At 68.6% G+C, this 17,228-nt stretch overlaps 2 protein-coding genes across 4 annotated transcripts; one reads left to right on the forward strand and one right to left on the reverse strand.

The window, feature by feature from the left end:
- The first annotated feature begins 263 nt into the window (after positions 1–263).
- Positions 264–6,728, forward strand: NR1D1 (nuclear receptor subfamily 1 group D member 1). Of its 3 annotated transcripts, XM_040087391.1 has the most exons (9): positions 264–350; positions 825–926; positions 2,848–3,189; positions 3,280–3,368; positions 3,453–3,597; positions 4,227–4,690; positions 4,861–5,046; positions 5,773–5,983; positions 6,238–6,728. In XM_040087391.1, exons 1-9 carry the CDS (start codon positions 323–325, stop codon positions 6,435–6,437), a joined length of 1,767 nt encoding a protein of 588 aa, XP_039943325.1. In that variant the 5' UTR covers positions 264–322; the 3' UTR covers positions 6,438–6,728. The 3 variants fall into 3 exon arrangements, with proteins under 3 accessions (XP_039943325.1, XP_039943326.1, XP_039943328.1); XM_040087392.1 differs by lacking the exon at positions 825–926; XM_040087394.1 differs by lacking the exons at positions 264–350; positions 825–926 and adding an exon at positions 1,607–1,759.
- A 1,999-nt stretch (positions 6,729–8,727) lies between these two features.
- Positions 8,728–16,532, reverse strand: THRA (thyroid hormone receptor alpha). The gene is made up of 8 exons (XM_040087395.2): positions 16,393–16,532; positions 15,245–15,306; positions 13,308–13,408; positions 13,077–13,224; positions 12,549–12,754; positions 11,351–11,497; positions 11,008–11,266; positions 8,728–10,039 (listed from the first exon to the last, which is right to left on the reverse strand). The coding sequence occupies exons 1-8, from the start codon at positions 16,443–16,445 to the stop codon at positions 9,789–9,791; spliced, it is 1,227 nt and encodes a 408-aa protein (XP_039943329.1). The 5' UTR covers positions 16,446–16,532; the 3' UTR covers positions 8,728–9,788.
- Between the last annotated feature and the right edge of the window lie 696 nt (positions 16,533–17,228).

Below are 17,228 nucleotides of genomic sequence, written 5' to 3' on the forward strand. Positions count from 1 at the left end.
TCCCCCGCTGCAGCGATCAGTTGCGGGCGCCGGTCCCCGCGGTCCGACAGGCGGCCCCGGTGCGGGGGTCCCCACCGAGCCCGGGCTCCCCGGCGGCGGCGCGGGGCCGGGGCCGCCGGCGGAAAGTGTGTCACTGGGGCACGAGGCTGTCCCCGGGAATCACATGGGGGAGGCGGCGGCGCCGCGTGCGGCCCAGTGCGCAGCCGCGGCCGGTGCGGGGGGCGGCGGGGCGGGCGGCGGGCGCACAACAGCCCGCACCGGGCGGCGGCGCGGCACGGCTCGGCGCGGCTCCGCTCCGGGAGGCTCACGGGGCCGGGACAGGATGGCGGCCCCCGAGGCCGGCAGCACAGGTCAGTGCCCCGCCGGAGCCCCCCACCCCCGGGACCACCGTGCGGGCACCGGCACCGGTCACCGGCACCGGAGCAGATCGGGGGAAAGCGCCCCGGGACCGCGGCGAGGGGCTGCGCGCTGAGACCGCGAGTTGGAGGGGTCCGGACACGGGGACCGAGGGGTCCCGCACGCCCGACTGGGCAGGATGCGCGCCGGGACCGCGTCCCGGAACGGGGCTCCGTCCTACCGGGACCGGGGGGTCCTGCAGAGCGGGGTAAGGCTCGGACAGCGGGGCCGGGGTGTCCCCGGGAGGAGGGTCGGGAGGGCTGCGCGCCGGTACCGGGCGTCTTGCATATCGGGGCAACGTGAACACCGGCACCGGGGTGCTCCGGTGGTCGGGGCAGAAGGGATGGAGACCGGACTGGGGTGTCCCGAACGCCGGGGCGCGCTGGGCGCGGGGGTAGGAAGGTTTGGAACAGGGATCGGTGTTCCAGGGTGTCCGGGACAGCGGGACCGGAGGGGAGCGCGGCGGTACCCGGGTGTCCCGGAGACCGGGACCGAGGATTCCCGAACGCCAGAGAGTGCTGGACGCAGGGGTAGGAAGGACGAGAACAGGGATTGTTGTCTGCCCGGCAGCAGAACCGGAGAGGAGTGAAGTGGGTCCCGGGCAGCGGGACCGGAGTGTCCCAACAACCGAGACCGCAGAGGAGCGCACAGGGATCGGTGTGTCCGGACCGGTCAGGGCGACCGGAGGGAACCGCGGCGGGATCGGAGTGTCCCTGTCAGCGGCACCGGAGCCACGGGGACCGGGCATCCCGTGGACGGCCGAGGCGGTGCCGCGCGTGTCGGGGCTCCCCGCGCACCGGGAGGGACGGAGGGGGGGACCGGAGGCGGTGCCCCCCCTCCCCCGTGTCCACCCCCCCGCACGTGTCCCCCTCCCCGCCGCTGCCACGTGCGGAGTTTGTTTTCCCCGCAGCCCCGCCCCGCCCCCTGCCATTGGTCGGCACATGACATCAGCGATGACGTCACGCACGGAACTGGGGGACGCCGCAGTTCACGGGGGGAGGGCAGCCCTGTCTCCGGGGCAACGGGAGGGGGCGTGGCGAGTTTTGGCCAATGGGAGGGGAGGTGGGCGTGGTAAAGCGTGAAGAGGCGGGGTTTAGGGGGGCCACGTGCGGCTGGAGCACGTGGGGCGGCGGCGTGAGGCCGCCTGAGCTTGGAGGGGGCTGCGGGGAGGCTGTTTGCGGGGGGGGGGTTCCTTCTGCTTTGGGGTCAAGAAAGATTCCCTCGCTCCGGGGAAAGCCCGGAGGGGGAATCCCCGCACCCCAAACCCTAAAATGGGTGTCCCGAGGCTTTGGGGTGCGGGGAATCCCCCCATTATTTTGGTGTGATAGCAGCAGGGGTGTCCCCAGGATGAGCCGCCCTGGAGGTGGGACCCACTGTCCCCAATTCCGTGACCCCCTTTGGAGGTGGTTCAGTGAGGCGGGGGGGGGGGGGATGGTGACAAGCTGGCTCTGGCGCGTGGCATCTGTGCCAGCGGCTCCGTGTGCGGCGGGAGACACATGGCCCTGGTGATCCCGTGTGTCCCCGACATCACCATCCACGTGTCCCAGCCCGGAGTCGTGTCCCGGTGCTGCTGTTCCTGCCCCGTGAGTGGGCTGACGACGACTGTGACCTCAGCCAGCGGCCCCGCGTGTGTCCCCCCCATGCTGCTCCCCACTTTCGGGGGTTCTCACACAGCTCCTCGGTCCTGCGGTGGGGGCGTATCCCCCCCAGCTGGGAGCATTCCGGTGCCCTGGGGGGCTGCGCCGTGGGGCTGTCCCGGGAGCTGTGGGGTGGGAGCCCGGCTGTGCTGCTGGCGCGGAGCCCGGCACGGCAGGACTAACTCCTGTGACCTCCCGATTTCACCTCTCCAGAGGGTTCCCAGCCCACATTCCTCCTGCAGGCAATTCCGGGGTGCCCTGCCCGTGTCCCCAGCCGGCACGCACCCGGATAAACCCGGCTGTCCCCGTCCCACGTGGGGCCGTCGCCCGTGGCAGCCGATGGGTGCGGTGCCTGACTCAGGGTGGGCGGCACACGTGCGGCGCAGCGGGATATCCATGGATCCGGGATGCATCCGGGGTGCTTCCCTGGAGACCCCACCCCGCGTGGGGCTGCGATTCCCCTCTGGGGGGCTTCCACCCCCCCCACCCCGCGCTGAGGGAGGCTGAGCCTGGTGCAGCTCAGTACAGAAGTTGCCCACCGGGATGCCCATGGATCCGGGATGGTTCCCTATGGATCCCCCTCCAACTGCAGTCCCTCTCCCGGGGGGTTTCCCCCTCCTCAGCTGCGAGAGGCTGAGCCTGGCACAGCTCAGTGCGTGTGTGGCTCCGCTGGATGCCCGTGCATGCTGATTGCCGATGGATTCGGGGCCCTTCCCCGGGCATCCCACCCACCTCCGGAGGTTCCCCCCTCCGTCAATCGGGGGAGGCTGAGCCCGGCACAGCTCGGTGCATGAGTGGCTCCTTCTCCCTGCAGGTGGGGTGATCAGCTACGTGGGCTCCAGCGGCGCCTCTCCCACCCGCACCAGCCCCGTGTCCCTCTGCAGCGACAGCTCCAACGGCAGCTCCCAGTCGGGCTCGCAGCCCTTCCCCACGTATTTCCCACCGTCGCCCACCGGCTCCCTCCAGGATTCCCGCGCCTATGGCGGAGCCACGCTGGCCCCCCATGAAGACGGCTCCCCTTCCTCCTCCTCCTCTTCCTCCTCCTCCACCTCTTCTTCCTCGTACGGCTCCTCGGTGAATTTCCCCGGGGTGCAGCCGGTCCCCGCGGACGAGCGGCGCCGCAGCTCGCCGAGCAAAGCCGGCAGCACCGTCACGAGTGAGTGGGGTTCGCGGGGGGGGGTGACGGGTGGTCCCCCCACCCCACGGCAGGCACCCCCGGCCCCCGCTGACCCCCATCCCCCCGCAGAGCTCAACGGGATGGTGCTGCTCTGCAAGGTCTGCGGGGACGTCGCCTCCGGCTTCCACTACGGCGTCCACGCCTGCGAGGGCTGCAAGGTACTGGGATGGGGCCGGGGATGGGGCACGGAGCCCCTGTCACGCTGCGGGGACCCCCGGTGATTCCTCCCGCTCTCCCCTCAGGGCTTCTTCCGCCGCAGCATCCAGCAGAACATCCAGTACAAGAAGTGCCTCAAGAACGAGAATTGCTCTATCGTCCGCATCAACCGCAACCGCTGCCAGCAGTGCCGCTTCAAGAAGTGCCTGCTGGTCGGCATGTCCCGTGATGGTGAGCTCGGAGGGACCCTCGTGACGTCCCGAGCCGGGGATTCCCTCTGGGGATGGGATTTCCCGTGCCCAGGCGGCTCAGCTCATCCCTTCCCGGGATGTGTCCAGAGCTGTATTTCTCCCCTGGAGCCGGGTCCCCCTGCCTGTGCTGGGTGCTGTGCCTGTCCCACGGGATGTGTCCCCCCTTTCTGGGATCCCCCCACCATGTCTGGGGCTGCGTGTCCCTTCCAAGTCTGGGTGCCCCGTGCCCAGAGCTGCATGTCCGCTCCCGGGATGGGTTCCCTGCGGCCAGGGCTGTGTATCCCCTCCCACACAGGGTCCCCCAACATCGGGGCTCTCTGTCCCTTCCTTGGATGCCTCCCCGCGGTGCTCAGGTCTCTGCATGCCCTCACGGGATGGGTCCCCCTCCCTTCAGGGCTCTATGTCCCCTCCAGGACCGGCTTTTCCCATTTTTAAGGCTGCGTGTCCCCTCCTGGGATGGGACCCCACCGTGCTCGGGGCGAGGTGTCCCCTCCAAGCCCGGGGGAAGGGATGCACCTCCTGGCCCCCCCCTGCTGCAGTTCTGGGGGGCGGGGAGGGGCTCACGGTGCCTGCTGTGCTCCTAACCCCGGTGTCCCCCCCCCTCCGCAGCCGTGCGCTTCGGGCGCATCCCCAAGCGGGAGAAGCAGCGGATGCTGGCGGAGATGCAGAGCGCCATGGGCGGCATGGCCAGCGCCCCACCGCCGATGCCGGGGCCCGGCGAGGGTCCCGCCGCGGGCGGGGGTCGCGCACCGGCCCCCGGCCCCCCGCCGCTCGCCCCCCCCGCCTGCTTCTCCCAGTTCCCGCAGCAGCTGACGCCGCCCCGCTCGCCCAGCCCGGGGGGGGCCACGGAGGACGTCATCGCGCAGGTGGCCAAGGCCCACAAGGAGATCTTCATCTACGCGCACGACAAGCTGGGACCCCCTCCCGCCTGCGACAGCGGTGTGCTGCGCTGGGACGCGCCCCCCGCCTGGGCCCCCGGCCCCCCCGAGCCCCGGCTGTGCCCCGCCGCCTACCCCGAGCCCCCGGCCCCGCGGGGCTGCCCCTGGCCCCGCGGCCCCAAGGACGTCCTGCCGGTGAGCGCCCGGGGGCTCCCGCTCCCTCCCGGCTATTTTTAGCCGCTAATCGCATTAATCCCCTTGTCAGTTCCCCCCCACTCCCCGAGCTCCTGTAGCGACAGAGCCGGGGGGAGCCCCGCAGAGGCCGGGGGAGCCCCCGGTGCCCGCTGACCCCTGGTCACCCGCAGGCGTGCCCCATGAACAGCCACGTGCCCGGCCGCAGCGGGCGCTCGGTGCAGGAGATCTGGGAAGATTTCTCCCTCAGCTTCACCCCCGCCGTCCGCGAGGTCGTTGAGTTCGCCAAGCACATTCCCGGCTTCCAGGCGCTCTCCCAGCACGACCAAGTCACCCTGCTCAAGGCTGGCACCTTTGAGGTACATCCTGGAGTGGCGAGGGCTCGATGGACGGCGCGGTGCCCCATGGCATTGTCCGTGCTCCGTGGACTGGCACGGAGCCCCAAAGCACGGGAACAGTGGCCCAGGACATGGCAGGAGTCCCGTGGTGTTGCAGTGCCCCACATTTGGGAGCCACGGCGCCCACGGCATTGCCTGGTGCCACACGGCACTGCAGTGCCCCACATTTGGGATCTGTGGCACGGAGCCCGGTGTCCCTGTTATGGCACGGTGCCCTGTGGACTGGCACGGAGCCCTGCAGCACTGCAGTGCTTCACGAACAGGAGCTGTGGCATGCGGCACAGTGCTCCTGGCATTAGACAGTGCCCCACGGCACTGCGGTGCCACACTTTGGGGAGCTGTGGCGTGGACTATGGCATGGTACCCCATATTTGGGAACCACGGACTGACACGAAGCCTCGTGGCGCTGCCCGGTGTCCCATGGCGTTGTTGTAATGCCCCACATTTGGGAGCCGTGGCATGAAACACAGTGCCCCTGGCATCGCACAGTACCCACGTTTGGTAGCCACGGTTTGGATCACGGCGCCCGCGGTCGTGGCACAACGCCCCGGCATCGTCGGGTGCCCCACGGCACGGCGGTGCCCCACGTTTGGGCGCTGCGGCGCGGACACCGACGCCCCTGGCAGGACGCGGGGTGCCCACGGCTCTGCCTGGTGCCCCGACCCATATCCTGCCCCCCGCCCACAGGTGCTGATGGTTCGCTTTGCGTCGCTGTTCGACGTGAAGGAGCAGACGGTGACGTTCATGAGCCGCACGCGGTACGGGCTGGAGGAGCTGTGGGCCATGGGCATGGGAGACCTGCTCGGGGCCATGTTCGACTTCAGCGAGAAGCTCAGCGCCCTGGAGCTCAGCGACGAGGAGCTGGGGCTCTTCACCGCCGTCGTCCTTGTCTCGGCAGGTGGGCACGAGAGGCTTCGGGGAGTTTTGGGGGGGGGGATCAGAGGAGTTTGGAAAAGGATGGAGGGGTTTGGGGCTGGGATCGGGGAGTTAGTGAGGTGTTTGGGGCATTAAGGGACAGCATTGAGGTGATACCAGGGGAACATCAGGGGGTTCAGTGCTGGGATCGGGGTGATGCTGGGGTGGGATGGGGAGGTTTTGGGGGTGGAGCTGGGGTGTGTCCTCTCCCGCCCCTGACCCCCCTGTCCTCCACAGACCGCTCAGGCATGGAGGACACGGCATCAGTGGAGCAGCTGCAGGAGACGCTGCTGCGGGCCCTGCGCGCCCTCGTGCTGAAGACGCGCCCGGCCGAGACCTCGCGCTTCACCAAACTGCTGCTGAAGCTGCCGGACCTGCGCACCCTCAACAACCTCCACTCCGAGAAGCTGCTCTCCTTCCGCATCGACGCCCAGTAGTGCCCCCCGGACCCCTCCCCACGCACCCCTGTACATACACCACAGCAAGGGGGGGGACACACAGAACTTCCCCCTCCCCTCCCGGGGCAGCACCGACCCCGTGGCGCCCGTCGGACTCGCAGGGATTCACCCCAAGGTGGGCGCCAGGATGCTGGGACCCCCCACCCCAAATCGGGCACCACCCCCACGGCTCCGCTGGCAGCGCCGGGGGGTCCCCTCACCCCGACACCCCCGTTCTGGTGGCCGGGGGTGGGACGCAGAGGCCGGATCCAGCCGCGCTGGGGAGGGGGGCGGTGTGGGTGGGTCTTGGGGGGGGCGTGGGAGGGGGGGTGTGGGTGGGTTTGGTTGGTTGTTTTTTTTTTTTTTTTTTTGTTGGTTTTTTTTTTTTTTCATCATATATTTATTACATAAATATATAGTAAAATAGACCAGCAACAATTACCATAAAAATATCTTTCTTTAAAATCCTGACCAAAACACAAAAGGGTTTTAAAATCGCACGTCACAGACTGTGATTGTCACGGGGGGGGGGCTCCGCGGGGCCCCCCCCACCCGGCCCGCGCCCCTACATTCAGCGACGCCGGCCGCGGGCCCCCCACCCCCGGCACCCTGCATAGTGGGGGGACCGCGCGTGGGGCGCGCCGAGCCGAGCCGTGCCGGGGCTGTGCTGGGCCGGGTGCCGGCCGGGCTCGACGCCCGCGGACAGGGGCAGCTCCGGGAGCCATGAGGTATGTGCTTGGGGGGGGGGGACGGGGGACGCGGGGACGGGGGGGGGACGCGGGGCGGGGGTGGCCCGAGGGAGGTGGCGCAGGGGTGGGGGGCACCGGTGTGGCCCCCCGAGACCGACGCTGGATGCTGGACGTGCGATGGCGACGCGAGACGGAGACGCGGGGACGGCCCGGGGTGGGGGGGGGCGCGGGGGGAGTACGGGGTGTGGAGGGGCGTGCGGGGGACAGCGGGTGGAGGGGGGGGGTCCGGGCTGAGCCCCCCTCCCAACCGGGGACAAGCTGCCCCAGGGCCCCGTGTGGCCGCTCGGGGTTGGGGGGGGTCACGGGGGCTGATTAAGACACGTCCCGCGACGGCGCTGCCGTGTCGCGACGGGAGCGCGCGGCGTGACACGGAGCGTGTGCGGGAACACGCGGGCAGCGCGGGGCTAACGGCACCGGCACCGCGATGGCACGGCCGTGGCACCGCAATGGCATGGCACGGGCACGGCACCGGCCACGGCATGACCACAGCACCCGCCGTGGCACCGGCACGGCCACGGCACTGGCACCGGCACGGCCACGGCACCGGCACGGCCACTGTACTGGTCACGGCACCGGCCACAGCACCGGCACGGCCATGGCGCCGTGCCGTCATTGCACCAACACGAGTTGCCATGGCACTGACATGGCACGGCCACGGCGCCAACACGCGTGGCCGCGGCGCCAGCGCTGCACCAACGCGCCTCGCACCGGCACCGACGTGGCAAAACTCCAGCGCGCGTGGCCACGGCACCAACGCGGCCACGGCGCCAACACGGCACGGACACGGCAGCACCGGGCGCGGGGGGCATCGCCCGGGCGCCGCGGCCCCGCCCGAGGCCCGAAGGCACCGGCGCTGCCAGGGGTGGGGGGCGAACCCCCGAAAGCTGCGGCCCCCCCAGTGCGGGCGTTTAGTGTTCGGCTCCTATTGCACCGCCCGGTGCTGCCGGGACCCCCGAGCCGGGCGCCCGGCTCGGGGTTTAAGACATTTTGCACCACCGGCGCTGGTATTTGGGGCTGGGGGCAGGCTCCCCCCCACCTCGGGGCACCCCGTGGTGCCACAGCCCTGCTGTGCCCCCCGACCCAGCTGCAGGGGGTCTGGCGGGGCCCCCCAATGCGACCCCCGTGGTTGGGGGAGTCTGGGGTGTGTGTGTGGGGGGAGCCCAGCCCGGCCCCCTGTGCCTGTGGGGGGGGACGTGTCTGGTGTTGGGATTTTCTGCTTTTAAACGACCCGTAAAAAGATTTTTTTTTTTTTTAATTACAAAAATTATATATTTTATATATATTTATATATATATATATATATATATATTAGCTTAGGTGGGCCCGGCCTGCCTCGCCGGCCCCCCCCCGGCCCGCACCCCCCCTCGGCCTCCGCCTGAGGTAAGAAAAAATTCACAAACCTAAATATTTTTTTTTTGGGGGGGGGGTGGTGTTTTAAAAAGGTGATAAAACCATTCCCGGGTGCCCCCTCGCAGCTGTGACCCCCCCCCCCCAAACCCCAAAGCCCCCTGTGGGACTCCCCCCATGCCGGCCCCCACCTCAACCCGGGCCCCCCCGGCAGCACTGGGGGGGCGTTTGGGGAGTGCAGCCCCCCCAAAGTGCTGCTGCCGGGGGGCTGGGGCAGTAGTGCAGTGGGGGGTCCCGGGGGGGACACCCACCGCCCCCCCGCCGGCACCTCCGGGGCCTTTGCAACTCCTGACGGACACGACAAAACCCACGAGGACGAGGGGGGAAAAAAAAAAACAACAAAAAAAGGACAACGGAAAAGTTGGGGGGGGGTTTGGAGGGGGGGGAGTGATCCCCCACCTCTCGCCCCCCAGTGTCCTGCAGCGCCCACCATCCGCGGCGCTTGGCACAAAATCGTCTCCTCTCAGCCCAAAAAAGACAAGAGAACCCCCCCAAACCCCAAATCTGGCCCCAAATTTGGGGATAAGAGGGGGACACGGGGGGGGTTCACCCCAGCCGGGGCAGACCCGGTGGGCTGGGGGGGGGGCGTCCACCAGCCCTGCACCCCGATGGGCTGGGGTCCCCCTTGCCACCGCTGTGCCCCCACTGTGCCCCCGCCCTGCTGTGGGGGGGGTCCTGGCCCTCACCCCACTATGGGGAATGGGGGTCCCAGCCCCTGCCCTGCCATTGGGGGGGGGGTCCTGGCCCCCACCCCAGCCCCCCTAAATTGCTGCCCGGCCAAAAGTGCATATGGCCATGGCCCCGCCGGCTGGGGCAGCCTCTCCCTGTGCAGCCCAGAGCCCCCTCCTCTCCTCCCTGCTCTTCCTCCTCCTCCTCCTCCTCCTCCTTCCAAAGTGCAGTTAGTTTAATATTTTAGCCTCTCAGGGAGGGAAATAAATGCTTAAAAAATAATAATCTACGAAGAGAAGGACAATAAAGGGAACGCTCGACCGTCGGGGCCCTTCCCTGTGCAAACAAACAAAATTCGTCAAGTCCTGGGGCGGGGGGGTGGGGAGATGGCTGTTGGGGGGCACAGCAGGACCCCCACCCTGGGCGCAGCATCCCCTTGTCCTTACAGGGGGGACGAGAAAGATTTGGGAGGGGGGGGCCAGAGCGGGGTTTCGGGGGGGGGGCACAGGGTGGGGGGTGTCAGCCCCTACACCTCCTGGTCCTCGAAAACCTCGAGGAAGAGGGGGGGGAAGAGCTCGGTGGGACACTCCACCTTCATGTGCAGGAAGCGGCTGGCGTGGCAGGCGCCGATCATCCGCAGATCCGTCACCTTCATCAGCAGCTTGGGCCAGAAGTGGGGAATGTTGTGTTTGCGGTAGTTGATGTAGTGCTCAAAGGCCAGCAGATACGTCTCCTGGCACTTCTCGATCTTCTCCACGCAGATCAGCCCCGTCCGGTCTGCGGGGAACGGGGGATCGAGGAGTCACGGGAGGGTTTGTGTGGGAAGGGGCGTTAAAGCTCGTCCAGTCCCACCCCTGCCATGGGCAGGGACACCTGCCACTACCCCAGGCTGCTCCAAACCCCATCAAACCTGGCCTTGGATGCTTCCAGGTGCTGCTCTGGGCACCCTGTGCCAGGGCCTCCCCACCCTCACAGGGAGGAATTTCTTCCCAATACCCCTTCACAATCTCCCCTTTTTTGTTTAAACCTCTCTTTGCTGTCCTGGCATTCTCTGCCCATGGAAGAGTCTCTCTCCCTCCCACAGGGCTGAGTGTCCCACGCACCCCCTGGCTTTTGGGGTGCCCACCACACAGACCCACGTCAGCCTGGCAGGGCTCCCCAGGGGACCAAGAGGCTCAACCCGTGCTCCTGGGTACCAGGGACTGGGGTGCCCACCTCATGCTCCTGAGACCCCTCCCAGCCTGGCACAGCTGCCTGAAGCTCTGGGAATTGGGGTGACCACCCCAAATCCACCCAAAATCCAGGGGGGCATGGTTTCCCACCCAATGCATCCTGAAGATGCTGAGGGGCTCTGGCATCAGAGTGCCCATCCAACACCCCCAGGACAGTGAGGACTCTGGGCATCAGTGTGGGCGCCCACCCCAAGCGGTGGGGGCTCCAGCATCAGGGTGCCCACCCCACACACCTCCAAGACTGTCAGGACCGGGCATTGGGGTACCCACCCAATGCACCTCCAAATGCTGGGAGCTGTGGGCAAGGGGGTGCCACCCCAACAATCCCCACGGACAGCCTGTGGCCATGGGGCTGCCCACCCAATTCCCCCTGAAGCTGCTGCGCATCTCTGGCATCAGGGTGCCCACCCAACACCTCCCCAGGACAGTGAGAGCTCCGGGCATTGGGGTGCCCCCCCAAAACACCCTCCGATTCCCCGGGCACCGCGCTGCCCACCCCATTCCGCCCATTACCTGAGGACATGAGCAGCACGGCCTGGAGCAGGGCCACCTCGGTGTCGTCCAGGTTGAAGGCAGAGAGGGACTTGCCCAGGTCGAAGATGGCATCGGAGACGACGCCGAGGCCGCCGTTCTTGAGCTGCTCGCGTTTCACCGCCATCTCCCCGCTCAGCGTCAGCGTCTCGCTCTCGGGGTCGTAGCGCACGGCCGCCCGCAGCGACATGATCTCCATGCAGCACCCCTTCAGCAGGATGATCTGGTCCTCGCAAGGCAGCTGGCGGGGGGGACACGGGGGCAGTGGTGGGGAGGGGTTTGGGGTCGTTCGGGCCGCCCCAGACCTCCCCGGCGCCGCCGTTACCTCTGAAAACATGGGCAGTTTTTTGGCAAAGTCGACCACGCGGGTGATGGCCGGGGTGATGATTTTTGTAAACTCGCTGAACGCCTCCAGGTCGACTTTGTCCCCGTCGGGCATGGAGGCCATGGGGGACTGGCCGATGTCCTCAGGCTGTGGGGGACATGGTGGTGGCGTTGGGGAGGTGTGATGGCACCGTGTGCCCCCTGGGGACCACCACGGTGGCACCGGGGAGTGCGGTGTGACCGTGTCACCCGTGGTGATCAGTGGGGTTTGGGGGTGCAGTGTCACTGTCACCCTCTCTGGGACCCCCATGGTGATCAGTGGGGTTTGGGGGTGCAGTGTGACTGTCACCCTCTGGGACCCCCGTGGTGGACAGTGGGGTTTGGGGGTGCAGTGTGACTGTCACCCTCTCTGGGACCCCCATGGTGATCAGTGGGGTTTGGGGGTGCAGTGTGACTGTCACCCTCTCTGGGACCCCCATGGTGATCAGTGGGGTTTGGGGGTGCAGTGTCACTGTCACCCTCTGGGACCCCCATGGTGATCAGTGGGGTTTGGGGGTGCAGTGTCACTGTCACCCTCTGGGACCCCCGTGGTGGACAGTGGGGTTTGGGGGTGCAGTGTCACTGTCACCCTCTCTGGGACCCCCACGGTGGCATTGGGGCTGTGGTGTGACCATGTCCAACATGTGGCCCCCACGGTGGGCAGTGGTTTGGGGGTGCAGAGTGACAGTGACCCCCCCAGCCCCCGGGACCCCCACGGTGGGCAGTGGTGTTGGGGTGCAGAGTGACCCTGTTCCCCCTCCCTGTGACCCCCAGGGGGCCATGATGTGACCCTGCTCCCGCTCCGGGGCCCTCATGTCACCGGGAACGGTCGTGGCAGGGCCGGTGCAGCAGCCAGGAGAGGGAGCTGCGTGACAGGGACAGCGACAGGGACAGTGACAAGGGATAGCGACAGGGACCAGGGCTGTGGCCAGGGCCACCTGCGAGCACAGCTGTCCCCTTCGGTCACTGCTCACCCCTGAACCCTTTGGGGGTGACCAGCTCAAGGACACTGAGCGATGTCCCAACCCCCCTCGACTGCCCAAGGACACCGGTGACATCCCAAACCCTGGCACCGCCACCACATGTGCGTGTGTGTGCTCAGCATTTCCCAGCTGGAGGGGCCGAGATGGTGACGGGGTCCCTCCACTGCATCCCCTCACCAGGAATTTCCGCTTCTGCTTCCAGTGGCTGCCCTGGGCGTTGGTGCTGCGGTGGGCTTCTGTCACGACATGGATCAGCTCCCACTCCTCGGCGCTGGGGTTGGGGCGATGCTGCAGGGATTTGATCATCTCCTCCTTCCGCCGCCGCTCCCGGTTCTCCTCGATCAGCTTCCTCTTGGCTACCCGCTTGGAGTCATCCAGCACCACTGCCGGGACCCCCAGCATCAGCCGGGATCCCCCCATCCACGCACCTCACAGCGGCAGCACAGCACCCCAGGGTGACCCCCCAGCCTCCTCCTGCTCTGGGCACCCCAACTCGCCCCACAGGAGCCCAACCCACCTCCCACCCCCCCCCCTGCTATCATCTGGGACCCCCCTAAGTCAGCCAGGACCCCCCCATTCATGCATCCCACCCCGCTGCTGCATCCCAACACCTGACATCCCAGCCTGGTCCTGACCTGGGCACCCCAATGTGCCCCGCGGCGCTGGGACCCCAACCTGCCCCACCAGCCGAGCCCCCCAACTCACGGTCCATGGCCATGCCCACGGAGATGCACTTCTTGAAGCGGCAGAGCTGGCACTGGTTGCGGGTGATCTTGTCGATGACGCAGCACCCATCGTACTTGCAGGAGTAGGTGGGGTGCAGGTTCTTCTGGATGGTCCGACGGAAAAATCCCTGGGGAGGGCGCAGGGGGTGAGGCAGTGAGCGCTGCTGAGCTCCCCCGAGCCCCCACCCCGAGCCCCCCGGCCCCAGCTCACCTTGCAGCCCTCGCAGGTGATGCAGCGGTAGTGGTAGCCGGTGGCCTTGTCCCCGCACACCACGCATTGCTCATCTTTGTCCAGGTAACTAGGGATGTACCCTGCGGGGACCCCCGAGTCAGGGACCCCCAGGGCACCCCTCACAGCAGGGACCCCTGAGGTGCTCCGTGACAGAGACCTCCAGAGCAGCCCGTGACAGAAATCCTCACGGCAGGGATCCCCAGGGCGCCCCAAGTCAGCGGCTCCCAGAGTGCTCTGTGACAGGGTAACCCCAGGGAACCCCGAGTCAGGGACCCCTGGAGCACCCTGTACCAGCAACCCTCCGACACACCCCACAGCAGGGACCCCCAGAAACCCTGGGTCAGGGACCCCCAGAAACCCCGGGTCAGGGACCCCTCTGCACACCCCACATCGGGGACCCCCAGAAACCCCAGGTCAGGTACCCCTCTGCACACCCCACATCGGGGACCCCCAGAAACCGCGGGTCAGGGACCCCTCTGCACACCCCACATCGGGGACCCCCAGAAACCCCGGGTCAGGGACCCCTCTGCACACCCCACATCGGGGATCCCCCAGGAGCTCTGATTCAGGGACCTCCTTGCACACCCCATGCCAGGGATGCCTGGTACACCCTCCCCTCCCTGTGCCTCAGTTTCCCCTCTGTCTGCACCCACCACTGTCCGCCCCGCCCCTGCCCCTGCTCCGGCACGGCAAGGGTTAACGCTGGGGGTGTGTGTGGGGGGTGCCCGAGCCCCCCGCACCAATAAAGCCCCCATTATCCCATTATCCGGCCGGGCACCGGCAGCGGGGGGGTCCCTGTCCCCCTGGCACACAAAGACCCACTGTCCCCGCCGTTGTCTGGGGTCCCCCTGCCTGGCAGCCCGGGGACCAGCCCCCCGCCAGAGTCCCCCCGGCCTGCCCACCACCAGCTGCTCAGGGAAACTGAGGCACGGCTCATCCATGATGCAAGAAGCACCCTGTCCCCCCCACCCCAGGAGCCCACCCTCGTGTTTTGGGGGGGTTTGGAAGTGGGAATCCCCGAGGGGAGGGAGCTGGATGTCTGGGTCCCCCCTTTAGAGAGCACCCATAATTCGGGGGGGGGGTCCCCGGCACCGCCACACCCACCCGGGATCCCACAGATCCCGGCGTGGGGACCCCTCGAGCCCGCTCCGGAGCCCTGCAGGAGCTGCATGCAGGGGTCCCCGGGTGTTCCCCCCGTGGCGGAGCGGGGTGGGGGCAGGGGACGGGCGGGAGCTGCACGCCCGCGTTCCCCCCTCGTCCTCCCCCCGTCAGGTCCCGGCGGCGCCGGCCGCTCCCCGCCGGGGAATGGGGCAGGGCGGGGGGCAGCGCCCGCGGGGCCCCCCTTATCGCCCACCCCAGGGCGCTGCCGCCCCGATAGCACCGCCCCGACCCACGGGGCACCCACCGGGACGGGGGGGACGGGGATCCCGGGGGACCCGCGGGGATCTGGGGTGCCTGGGTGATGCGGGGACCTCGGGCTCTCCACCAGGGACAGGGGGTGTCCGTGGGACTCTGACTACGACATGGAGCTCCTGGGGTGCCCACGGGGGACAAGAGGTGTCCGTGGGACCCTGACAACGACATGGAGCTCCTGGGGTGCCCACGGGGGACAGGAGGTGTCCGTGGGACCCTGACAACGACATGGAGCTCCTGGGGTGCCCACGGGGGACAAGAGGTGTCCGTGGGACTCGGGGGGACCCGGTCAAGACTTGGGGTGTCCGTGGGACGCACGGACACAGAAATCCTGGGGTGCCCATGGCGGGGACAAAGGGGTGTCCATAGACTTTGGGGGACCCATGTGACACATGGGGTGACCGGCAAGGACTCGGGGCTCCCAGGGTGGCCACCAGGACACGGGGCGCCTGCAGCACCCGGCGAGCCCCTGAGGCGCCGGGGTGAGCCGGGGGTGCCCGTACCTGACATGCTGCTCTTCACCAAACATTGGCTGCTCTTTCTTTTGCGCTTCCCATCCAGCCACCTGCGGGAGCGGGGCGAGGGGGGGGGAACAGGCTAGGAGGGTGCCCGCGGATTTCTGCCGCGCGCCCCCCCCCCCAAAAAATTTCCAACAACCCCCCCAAAATCCCCCCCCGGACCCCCTTCTCTGCTGGGAAGTGGGCAGCCCCCGCCCGACGCGGCGATGTCACAGGTGGGGTCCGGCCCTGGGGGGTTGGAGAGCACTGGGGACCCCCCCACCCAGAACGCCCCCCTCGGGACCCCTCCTCCGGGACACGGCACCGCCCCGGGGGGGGCTGGGACCGGGCGGGGCGGGGGGGGAGGGAAAGGGTGGGGGAGGGGAAGGGAAAGGGTGGGGGGTGGGGGAGGGGCTGGGGAAGGCTGGGGGAGGGGCGGGTGGGGGAGGGGCTCATTCACAGTCAAAGACAAAATGTCCTTTTGGCTGAGCGGGGAAGTGACGTCATCGGGGGCTCAGCCAATGGCGGGCGGCGGGGGTCCGCGCGCGCCCGGCCCCGCGGGGGGGGGGGGGGCACCCCGGGGACCCCGCACCCACCCGGGGGGGGGGGGGGCTCCAGCCCCAAGGTGACCCCGGACCCCGAAATAGCCCCGGGGGGCGAGGGGCCCCGAGGGGAGGGGGCGGCGGGACGCCATGGTGGGGGGGCACGAGTGGGGACACAGGGGCAGCTGGGCATGGACACAGCCGGTGACACGTGGGGTGCAGGGGGACAGCCAGGACACGGGCACAGAGGGACACTCGGGGACATGCGAGGGACAGGGAGGCTGGGGGACACCTGGGGTACAGGGATGCACAGGACATGGGGACCCCCGGGCTGGGAACACGCGTGGGGTGGAGGGGGACGCGTTGGGCACAGGGGACACTCAGGACACAGGGACACGGACACATAGAGGACCGCGCAGGGATGCATGGGGACACACCGAGCATGAGGACACGAGGGACACACGGACACAAGGGACACAGGGGTGCAGCAGGTACGGGGACACTTGGGGACCCACGCGACGTTCGGACACAGGGCACAGCCAGGTGCAGGCCGCGCAGGGACGCGCGTGGGCACGGTGCCACACGCGTCCCCGTGCGGGGCTGGGGGCTCACCGGGTGTCCTCTGGCTCCGACAGCGGGTCCAGGGTGCTGGGCTTCTGTTCCATTCACCGCAATTCCATCAAGGAGCGCTCAGCACCGACCGAGGGGGCTCCGGCGCCACGCGGGGGCCACGGCGGAGGGGGCCAGGCCGGGGGGGCCACGGCGGGGGGCTACGCCGCGCACCCCATGGTGCCCCTCAGTGCCCAGCACCGCGCAGCATCCCGGGCCGGACCCTGCGGGACAGCGGCGTCAGCTCCTCCGGGAGCGGGGAAAGGGGGGAACACAGAGGGGACCCCCACCCCAGGGAGGGGCGTGGAGCCGTGGGGGGACCCCCAGGAGCGGTGGGACGCGAGGGTGCAAGAACGTGCGGAGCGTGCAAAGGCGCCCAGGGCTGGGCAAGGGCACGAGGGACGTGCGAGAGCGCGAGGAGGGAGCGGCGTGCGGGGTGTGTGCGACAGCACCGGGGCTGGGCCAGAGGGCACAGCGGGGTGAGTGTGTGCACAGCGGGGGTGAAACGCACGGGTGTGCAAAGCTGGCGGAGCACCCGCGGGACCAAAGAGCGCGCAGGGCTGCGGAGGGGCACGCAGAGACGCACGAGAACGTGCACAGGTGTGCGAGTGGGTGTACAGGTGTGCCGAGCCGAGGGAGAGCAGGCACAAGTGTGCAGGGCACGTCAGAGCGTGTGCCTGGGCGTGCAAGAGCGGGTACAGGTGTGTGAGAGCGGGCACAGGTGTGCGAGTGTGTGTACAGGTGTGCCGAGCTGAGGGAGAGCCGGCACAAGTGTGCAGGGCACGTCAGAGTGTGTGCCCGGGTGTGCAAGAGCGGGTACAGGTGTGTGAGAGCGGGCA

This window comes from Hirundo rustica, chromosome 27 (genome assembly GCF_015227805.2).
Source record: "Hirundo rustica isolate bHirRus1 chromosome 27, bHirRus1.pri.v3, whole genome shotgun sequence".
Classification (NCBI taxonomy): Eukaryota; Metazoa; Chordata; class Aves; order Passeriformes; family Hirundinidae; genus Hirundo; species Hirundo rustica.